The sequence below is a fragment of the Myotis yumanensis genome, unplaced genomic scaffold (assembly GCF_028538775.1).
Source record: "Myotis yumanensis isolate MYYU_CA2020_CCGP unplaced genomic scaffold, mMyoYum1.0.hap1 SCAF_3, whole genome shotgun sequence".
Lineage (NCBI taxonomy): Eukaryota > Metazoa > Chordata > Mammalia > Chiroptera > Vespertilionidae > Myotis > Myotis yumanensis.
In genome coordinates, this window is record NW_027223754.1 from 192,643,703 (window position 1) to 192,654,468 (window position 10,766).

A 10,766-nucleotide genomic window follows, 5' to 3' on the forward strand; every position below is an offset into this window, starting at 1 on the left:
GAATTTAATCAATAGCTCCACCACCTCTTTCTCAACACCAAAACAAAGGCTTTTGTGTCTCTACATACAATGTAAATACACTGTGTGCATTAAAAGCTTTTGATCATTGGTCACATTGTCTTTTACCATTTGGCCACAACGTACTAACTACAGAGGACTTTCCTGAGCAGAGCTTACCTCAAGCATGTAACTGCCTTGAAAATATAAAATCCAGAAAAAGAGAAAAATGAGAGCATGTTCATTAATATTTTTTCACTTGTAAACTTGTATTTTAGATTCTTCTTTGGAGTAAAACAGGCTCTTCGACTGTTTACAAGGCAATTTTCGAGTTATAATAGCTCCATGTTTTTCTACTGTATCCCCGCATTCAAGGTTGGCTGCCACAATCAGACAGACAGAAAGTGCAAGCACCCTTTTTTTTACATCTATACTGGAACCTTAGCAGCAGCAGCAACTGTTCCAAGTCTGTCAGATGCATTCAATTTTTATCAGGTATAATGATTATTCTGTTATGGCACTGCTAATTTTTATGTTTAGATAAGTAAAAATAAATTGAATAATCCACACGATACATAATTACTGATCTCAAGATACTTATGGAAATTTCTACTAACTGTTTTTGGATGTTGCTTTCTCAACTTCCTTTTTTCTTTGCTCCATCTCTCAGAGTGAATCAAAGGAAACTCATCTTTAGAAAGACTTCTTCTTTTGAGTTGTGTCTTTTATATTGAGAGCTTTATAGTCTCACCGGAATAGTAAGACTGATGTTTAATCTCAAGTGTTTCTGAATATATTATTTTATCCACAGAAATATACCCTGGAAAAAATATAAGAGGCATCTGTTTTTCCCAAACACTGGACAGCAAGAGAGTTAACACACAATGGGGCAAGTAGGATCTCAAAATAAACGTGAGTACTTCTCTCTTTTCAATTTTAAAGAGGCAGATAAAATTATGACTAAGATTTAAAAATAAAATTGATAGTTGTAGTTGTGAAGATTGAAAATGATGAGATGGGGAGGAGAAGGTGAAAGAAAATGAGAATGACTTTGATGAAGAAAAAGGCTATAGAGTCTAATACACTGGGAAACAGAAACTTCTTGGTAAAACATAAATTAGGCCAAGAGGGGAGTTAAAGTATATAAAGTATAAAAGAAAAACGAGATGGAAGGGAAGAGAGTAATTTGGGAAGGTTCTTTTAAAGGAAAGTGAAAAAAGATATAGAAAACATACTGACTAAGGCTCTTCCTGAGGCTTTAACTTCATCCCATTTTATGTTTTATTAAAGCGACAAAAATGGATTTGTTTTATAAGAACATTAAATAATATTTTGAGAAATATATAGAGCATATGCAGAAATATCTTATTTTAAAATTAATGTTTCACTTTCTCTCATCACCACACCATGGCAAACTTCAATGGACCATAATGAATGGTGGTCCTGAAAAAAAACCTTTTTTTATGCAACAATAGGTCTTGGAGATTTCTTATGACAGTACATACTGATATACATGACTAACTATTTTAATTGCCATATAGAATTCTATCATATGGATTCATCATAGTTTAAAATATCTACTACTGACAATACATATAAAAGTATTAGGTTTCAGTGTTTTCTCTATCCAAAGTATTCCAATGAATATCCTTTAATAGAAATAAATTTAGTTATTTCTATAGGACAAATATCTAAAAATGAAACTTGTAAAGTATATGATTATCTAACCACTATGTTGTATACCTGAAGCTACTACAAAATAATACTGAATATAAACTATAATTTAAAAATGAAATTAAAAATAAAAATGAAATTTTTGTGGCAAATATAATGCATTTAAAATTTGATAAATGTTGCTAACGATCTGTCTAAATGGCTTTCTAATTTATAGTTCACCAGTAGCATTTATTTTCTTATCTAAGATGTTATATTTTTAATTTACATTAAAAACTCTGATATGTGAAAAAATCATAGCATGATATTTTAGTTTACATTTCTCTGATTGAGCATATTTTTATTTGTTTAATGCCATTTATAATTTTAACAAATTTAATTTTCATCGAATTTTTGTTGTTTTCTAATTAATTTTAAAAATTCTTTATACAGTCTGGATATTAATATTGTGACATAATTTTTTCCAGGTATTCCTTTTGTTTTAATATTGTTATATAGAAGTTTTAATGTTTTTAAAGATATCATAGCTTTATTTTTTAATTTTACTTTTTTATTTATAATCCTCATCCAAGACCATGCTTAGAGAGAGAAAGGGAGTCAGACAGAGAGAGAGAGAGAGAAAAACATTGATGTGAGAGAGAAACATCGCCTGGTTGCCTTCTGTACATACCCTAACCAGGGAATCAAACCTGAAACCTTTCAGTGTACAGGACAATGTTCCTACCAACTGAGCCACTCAAGCCAGGCAGAAGTTTTAATTTTTATGTACCCAAATTATCAATGTTTTACAATTTTTGAATTTTGTGTCTTCCTTATAATAAGCTTTTCCTATTAAAAAAAAAGCTTACATTTTATTTATTTACTTATTTATAAACTCTGAAATTGACTTATTCAGGGAAAATCTTTAAGCTCTTCTCCACATCTAAAATATTTTTGGATGATCTCATATTTAGCTTGTTCCTTGATAGAATTAGTTTCCTTAGCTCTTGGGGCTAAAAAGGGAGTAACCTATTTATCTTTCTTTTTGTCCTGGTAGAAGGAGGCCAGCATTTCACTTGGGTCATTGCTATTGTGTTCATCTCACTTCTTGGTGCCTGCTTTATTGCAAATTGTTTGGGTAAGTTGTTAGCAAAAGTAGAGTTCTCCTTGAATTATTTCCCTAAACAAATTTTATGAAGTTGTGCCAAACATTTTGTTATCTTTACTTTCCTCAACATATCATCCTATAATGTCTTCAGGGTCTGGGCTAAGGGACCACCCCGCCCCCCAGTGCATGAATTCATGCACCAGGCTTCTAGTATGATAATAAAAATATTAATTTCAACGACATCTTTCAACCAATTCACTTGGAGCTACAACAGAGGAACTGCAAAGGGAAAAAAAGAGAATGTGAGGGCCCTAACTGTTTGGATAAGAGAAAGGTTAGAGCAGTCAGCTCCCATTTCCCAAATTAAGTGATTATATAGGGAAAGGAAACAAACTTTTTTTCTCCTTGGCAGTGACTCACACCAACTTTCTACGCTGTAAGAGCAGCACTGGAATGTCCAAGTTAGGAGGGCACCGCATGAAGCTGACATGCATCGAGGAAAAATCAGACCTGAAAGGTACGTGGCAGAGACACAAGAGAATTTCTTTCTCATTTCCACTTCCATTAACATTCACAATCGGATTTAGAGTAGGTCTGTAGTCAACCAGGAGAGATTAAAATAGCATAATTGAGACTATGGCACAAGAGTGCACATCAGTAATTGAGATAGAACTATTTCTCATGACTGTCATCAAATAGCTGGAGAATGTATAATTTAATTCCATATCTTTTGATTCAGACATACCATAAGGACTGTTTCCTCCGACTCTCGTCTTTATCACTTTTATTATTCTGGAATTTATAAAGTCTCATTTTGAAGAATGGGGAAATGCTTGAGAGTTTTAGTAGGTTCTTCACACCCGTTAGATAAAATGTCCTGTAAAACACTTTGTTATGAAAACACTTTAAAAGTGAATGCAAATAGATGCAGGGATATTGAAAAATAATCATCCCTTCTAAGAGAATATGTTGTAATTTTCTTATTGTCAATACGTGATTTCAATACCCTTGTTTAGAAGATATTTTGAAATGTAATTAGGAATATTTTTTTAAAGGGAAACAGAATGATTTTGGTAATCTTGGTATTATTCCCATAAATGGTAACTGGACACTAGATAGTAGAATAGTTATGCAATCTGGTATAGATGAATGCTCCTTTGTAACTAATTTTTATTTCAATATTCTCATGAGGGGACACCTGGAATTGCTGTCCTATTGGCTGGAGAGCCTTCCAGTCCAGCTGCTATTTTCCTTTTCATGACAACAAGACATGGATGGAGAGTGGAAGGAACTGTACAGGGCTAGGGGCCCACCTGGTCACCATCAGCACAGAAGCTGAGCAGGTATGTTGGGAGGCTCCCGTCAGTTTCTCTGCTGCTTTGAATCTCTTAGTGGAGAGAGGACTTTGTCTGCTGAATGGTTAATTGATGCTTCTGTGCCTTTGCTTCACCTGTTCCATGTGCCTGGAAAGCCTTTTCTTCCTCTCTTACTTTCTGTGTGTGTGTGTGTGTGTGTGTGTGTGTGTTGTTTGTTTGTTTTTTTCTTTTTAGAGAAAGAGGAAGAGAGAGAGAGAGAGAGAGAGAGAGAGAGAGAGAATAGATCGACTGCCTCCTGTACAGCTCCCACTAGGTATGGAGCCTGTCTGCAACCTGGGCATGTTCCCTGACTGCGAATTGAACCAGTGACTTTTTGGTGCATGGGTCGATGCTCAACCACTGAACCACACTGACTGGGTCCTCTATTACTTTCTTAATATGACCAACTTCTTTGGATCTTTCCAGATGTCATTCATGTAGCATTTCCTAGAGAAAACTACCCTGACCATCTTCCCTACTCCACCCTCCCTATTCTAAGTTGAAGGTGTTTTATGGTACTTTGTACATTGTGTGATCATGGCACTTACTTTAGTGTCCTGCAATTGTCTGTTTAATACTCCATCTCTTCCAATGATTTCTACTTTGTAGAAGGCTGAGGCCATGCCTTACCCATCTTTGTATCGCTAATGTCCTGCACAGTGCTAGGCACTCTGGCTATGTCTTAATAACTGTTTGGTGATTAAGTGGATAAATGAATGGTTAATTGATACTGAAAGAGTTACAGGATAAAGCATAGAAAAATAATTCAGATGTATGGTTGTAATCCTATATAATAAAGAAGCAATATGCAAATTGACCATCACACTCTTGCACAAGATGGCCAATCCCATGTGGTCAAAGATGGCTGCCCCCATGTGGCCAGCAGGGGAGGGCAGTTGGGGGTGACCAGGCCTGCAGGGGAGGGAAGTTAGGGGTGACCAGGCTGGCAGAGAAGGGCAGTTGTGGGGGACCAGGCCTGCAGGGGAAGGCAGTTGGAGGTGACCAGGCTGGCAGGGGAGGGCAGTTGGGGCAACCAGGCTGGCAGGGCAGGCCAGTTGGGTGCAATAGGGCTGGCAGGGGAGGGCAGTTGGGGCAATCGGGTCGGCAGGGAGCAGTTAGGCATTGATCAGGCTGGCAGGCAGAAGCAGTTAGGGGCAATCAGGCAGGCAGGCAGGCAAGAGGTTGGGTGCCAGCAGTCCCAGATTGTGAGAGGGATGTCAGACTGCTGGTTTAGGCCTGATCCCTGTTTAGGCCACAGGAATCGGGCCTATATGGGCAGTTGGACATCCCCTGAGGGGGTTCCAGATTGGAGAGGGTGCGGGCTGGACTGAGGGACACCTCCCCTCCCCCCGCCCAGTGCATAAATTTTGTGCACCAGTCCTCTAGTTTTAAATAAGAAAATCTTAATGTAAAAATTGAAATTTATTTTCTTATGTAATATATTTCCATTATATGTACCATAACTCACATTCTACCCTTTTGCTGATCAGAAGGATTTCCTGGAGAATTCTGTTTTCATGGCTTCTCAATCTATAGGCAGACTCTTTGTGTTTTTTTTTTTTGTTTTTTTTTTGTTTTTATTCTTATTTAAAAAAATATTATAATAATTATTACAAAGGGTATTACATATGTGTCCTTCTGCCCCCCCCCCCCCCGCCCTTGACAATCCCCTGCCCTCCCTTACTCTCCAGTGTCTTATGTCCATTAGTTATGCTTATATGCATGCATACAAGTCCTTCGGTTGATCTCTTACTCCCCTCCCTTCTGCCCCCAACCCTCTCTGGCCTTCCCTCTGCAGTTTGACACTCAGTTTGAGGCAGCTCTGCCTCTATATCTATTATTGTTCAAAAGTTTGTAATGGTCTTTATTATCCGTGAATGAGTGAGATCATGTGGTATTTTTCCTCCATTGACTGGCTTATTTCACTTAGCATAATGCTCTCCAGTTCCATCCATGCTGTTGCAAATGGTAAGAGTTCCTTCTTTTTTACAGCAACATAGTATTCCATCGTGTAGATGTACCACAGTTTTCTAATCCATTCATCTACTGATGGGCACTTAGGCTGTTTCCAGATCTTAGCTATGGTGAATTGTGCTGCTATGAACATCTGGGTGCACATATCCTTTCTGATTGGTGTTTGTGGTTTCTTGGGATATATTCCTAGAAGTGGGATCACAGGGTCAAATGGGAGTTCCATTTCCAGCTTTTTGAGGAAACTCCATACTGTCTTCCATAGTGGCTGCACCAGTCTGCATTCCCACCAGCAGTGCATGAGGGTTCCTTTTTCTCCACATCCTCTCCAGCACTTGTCGTTTGTTGATTTGTTGATGATAGCCAGTCTGACAGGTGTGAGGTGGTACCTCATTGTTGTTTTGATTTGCATCTCTCGGATGAGTAGTGACTTTGAGCATGTTTTCATATGTCTCTTGGCTTTCTGAATGTCCTCTTTTGAAAGGTGTCTATTTAGATCCTTTGCCCATTTTTTGATTGGATTGTTTATCTTCTTTTTGTTAAGTTGTATGAGTTCCCTATAAATTTTGGAGATTAGGCCCTTATCAGATATGACATTGGCAAATATGTTTTCCCACGCAGTGGGCTTTCTTGTTGTTTTGTTGATGGTTTCTTTTGCTGTGCAGAAGCTTTTTATTTTGATGTAGCCCCATTTGTTCATTTTCTCTTTAGTTTCAAGTGCCCTAGGAGCTGTATCAGTGAAGAAATTGCTTTGGCATATGTCTGAGATTTTGTTGCCTTTGTATTCTTCTAGAATTTTTATGGTTTCCTGTCGTACATTTAAGACCTTTATCCATTTTGAGTTTATTCTTGTGTATGGTGTAAGTTGGTGGTCTAGTTTCATTTTCTTGCATATATCTGTCCAATTTTCCCAACACCATTTATTGAAGAGACTATCTTGGCTCCATTGTATGTTCTTGCCTCCTTTGTCAAATATTAATTGAGCATATTGGGTTGGGCTAATTTCTGGACTCTCTATTCTATTCCACTGATCTATATGTCTGTTCTTGTGCCAGTACCAGGCAGTTTTGAGAACAGTGGCTTTGTAATAGAGCTTGATATCTGGCATTGAGATCCCACCTACTTTGTTCTTTCTCAGGATCACCGCAGCTATTCGGGGTCTTTTTTTATTCCAGATGAATTTTTGGAGAGTTCGTTCTAGATCTTTGAAGTAGGCCATTGGTATTTTAATGGGAAGTGCGTTGAATTTATAGATTGCTTTGGGTAGTATGGACATTTTGATGATGTTGATTCTACCAATCCAAGAACATGGTATATTCTTCCATCTCTTTATGTCTTCCTCTATCTCTTTTTTCAACGTCCTGTAGTTTTCTGAGTAGAGATCTTTTACCTCTTTAGTTAAGTTTATTCCTAGGTATCTTAATTTTTTTGGTGCGATGGTAAATGGGATTGTTTTTATAATCTCTCTTTCTGAAAGTTCACTATTGGTGTATAGAAATGCCTCAGATTTCTTGGGGTTAATTTTGTATCCTGCTACATTGCCAAATTCACGTATTAGGTCTAGTAGCTTTTTGATGGAGTCTCTAGGGTTTTGTATGTATAATATCATGTCGTCTGCAAATAAGGACAGTTTTACTTCCTCTTTTCCAATTTGGATGTCTTTTATTTCTTCTTCTTGTCTAATTGCAATGGCTAATATTTCCAGGACTGTGTTGAACAGGAGTGGTGAGAGTGGGCATCCCTGTCTTGTTCCTGTTCTTAGGGGAAATGGTGTTAGTTTTTGTCCATTGAGTATGATGTTGGCTGTGGGCCTGTCATATATGGCTTTTATTATGTTGAGGTATGATCCTTCTATTCCCACCTTGCTGAGAGTTTTTATCAAAAATGGGTGTTGGATTTTGTCGAATGCTTTTTCTGCCTCAATTGATATGACCATGTGGCTTTTTTCTTTCAATTTGTTTATGTGACGTATTACGTTTATTGATTTACGGATGTTGTACCATCCTTGCATTCCTGGGATAAATCCTACTTGGTCATGGTGTATGATCCTTCTGATGTACTGTTGGATCCGATTTGCTAAGATTTTGTTGAGGATTTTGGCATCTATGTTCATGAGGGATATTGGCCTGTAATTCTCTTTCATTGTGTTGTCTTTACCTGGTTTTGGTATTAGGGTGATGCTGACTTCATAGAATGAGCTTGGAAGTGTTCCTTCCTCTTGAATTTTTTGTAGTAGTCTGAGGAGGATAGGTTTTAGTTCTTCCTTGAAAGTTTGGTAAAACTCCCCTGAGAAGCCATCTGGTCCTGGGCTTTTGTTTGCTGGGAGCTTTTTGATGACTGCTTCAATTTCTTCCATAGTTATTGGCCTATTGAGATTTTTAGATTCTTCCTGATTGAGTTTTGGGATGTTGTATTTTTCTAGGAATTTGTCCATTTCCTCCAGGTTGTCTAGTTTGTTGGAGTAGAGTTGTCCGTAGTATTGTTTAACAATCATTTGTATTTCTGTGGGGTCTTTTGTTATTTCGCCTCTATCGTTTCTGATTTGGTTTATTTGGGACCTCTCTCTTTGCTTCTTGGTGAGCCTGGCTAGAGGTTTGTCAATCTTGTTTATCCTTTCAAAGAACCAGCTCTTGGTTTCATTGATTTTCTGCATTGTTTTTTTGGTCTCTATGTCATTGATTTCTGCTCTAATCTTTATTATCTCCTTCCTTCTGCTCACTCTGGGGTTTTCTTGTTGCTCTCTTTCTAATTCTTTGAGTTGAAGAGTTAGATGATTTACTACCATTTTTTCTTGTTTTTTAAGATAGGCCTGCAGAGCTATAAACTTCCCTCTCAGTACTGCTTTCATTGTGTCCCATAGGTTTTGGATTGTTGTGTTTTCATTGTCATTAGTGTCCAGGATGTTTTTAATTTCTTCTTTGATGTCATTGGTAACCCAATCAATATTTAATAACATGCTATTCAGCTTCCAAGTGTTTGAGTATTTTGGGTTGTTTTTATTGTAGTTTATCTCTAACATTATGCATAGGCAGACTCTTTGAATAAAATGGGATTTAATAAAATATACAAACAATTAAAGAGAGAAAATTTAAAAATAAAAGTTTCTGATAATCTGATCCTATTAAACATTTGCTAAGTAGTTGGCAAGTAGATCTCAGTTAATCTTCAAAATAACTCAGTGAAGTAGTGGAATTGTCTCTTTTGAAGATAAGAAAACTAGGGTTTGGTGAGAATCAAGCACTTTCTAACATTACATAGTAAACAGCAGAGGCAGGATATGAAAACAGATCCACCTGGTGCCAGCCCTTTTTGCTTAACTAGTAATCTATTCAACCTCTTTCCTCTTTGCCTATCATCTATCACATGATAAGTGCAAAAAAATTTATAAGAATTTACAATTTTCTTTAATACAGAACTTTATTACTCAATTTTTGGATAGACGATTTTCATATTTCCTGGGACTTTCACATGAGAATCCTGAAGGCCTTTGGCAATGGGTGAACAGGACGCCATTTAACCCACATATGGAGTGAGTATATTGACTGGGATGAAAGAGCTTTACAGGCAAAGATGGGAAGAAGGTAGCAAGCAGAATTCATTTTGGGGAGGAGCATAACAATGTAAAAGTGCTTACTCAGCACCATGTGTTGTGTAACCTTTATACTAGTAAACTACTACTACACTTGTATTGGGCAGGGCAGTGCAGCTCTAAATTTCTCACTTAAGGGCATTTAGGGTCATTTTCTCTGCATAGTCCCCTGACACACACCGTGTGTGTGTGTGTGTGTGTGTGTGTGTGTGTGTATAACATATACTTTTTTTTATTTCAGATTCTGGCATAAGGGTGAACCCAATAATCATCAGAAGGAAAATTGTGTTGTCCTTTTTAATGACCAAAACAAATGGGCCTGGAATAATCTTTCTTGTAACTTTGAGGCAAGTAGGATTTGTAAGAAACCTGGAAAAATACTCACCTGAAAGCTATGAAGAGGTTCTTGTGATGAGGACAGAAAAGAAGAACCCATTAGACTAGGGAAGAATGTACATGCACCACTGGAATAGAGAAAACATACTAGCTCATAGAACATTTTCAGTCATGATGGGACTTATTTTTTCAATTCATTCAAGATAATGTGTTTCTGTGTAGTGCTTTAGTGGAAGGAATAATCTCTTCTATGAAAATCAGTTTTCATTAACTTTGCTTTCTTGATAGTATTTCAAAGAATTTATTCTTTGAAATGCAATTGGTGTGCATTTCTGACACATTTAGCAGAATGGCTTAAATGATGCAATGTTTTAGTTATTTTTTCCTCTACCCCAAATCTTAACTCTTAAAATTTAGTGAAATATTCACATTGTAAGACATAAAAATGTCAAATCACTATATTGTACACCTGAAATGAATATCCTATATAATAAATAATATGCAAATCAACCAAACACTGGAACGACCAGTCGGTGGGGGACAGGGCTGGTGAGCAGGCTGCGCCAGGCCAGCCAAGGCTTGTGCCCGTGGGCAGAGGGAGGGAACGGCGATGGGGGGGGTGGTGACCAGTGGCAGCAGAGGGGCGATGGAGGGGGCTGGCACCATCCCCTGATCTGCCCATCCTGATGCCTCCCACAGAGGGAGGCCAGGTGGCAATGGCAGGGTGATGGGGGCGATGCCGTCCCCTGATCAGCTG

At 37.6% G+C, this 10,766-nt stretch overlaps 1 protein-coding gene across 1 annotated transcript; it reads left to right on the top strand.

The window, feature by feature from the left end:
- Positions 1–725: 725 nt before the first annotated feature.
- On the top strand, positions 726–10,498 carry CLEC4D (C-type lectin domain family 4 member D). Its single transcript, XM_070407910.1, has 6 exons — positions 726–909; positions 2,708–2,788; positions 3,171–3,275; positions 3,950–4,101; positions 9,498–9,613; positions 9,915–10,498. The coding sequence occupies exons 1-6, from the start codon at positions 882–884 to the stop codon at positions 10,060–10,062; spliced, it is 630 nt and encodes a 209-aa protein (XP_070264011.1). The 5' UTR covers positions 726–881; the 3' UTR covers positions 10,063–10,498.
- Positions 10,499–10,766: the final 268 nt, after the last annotated feature.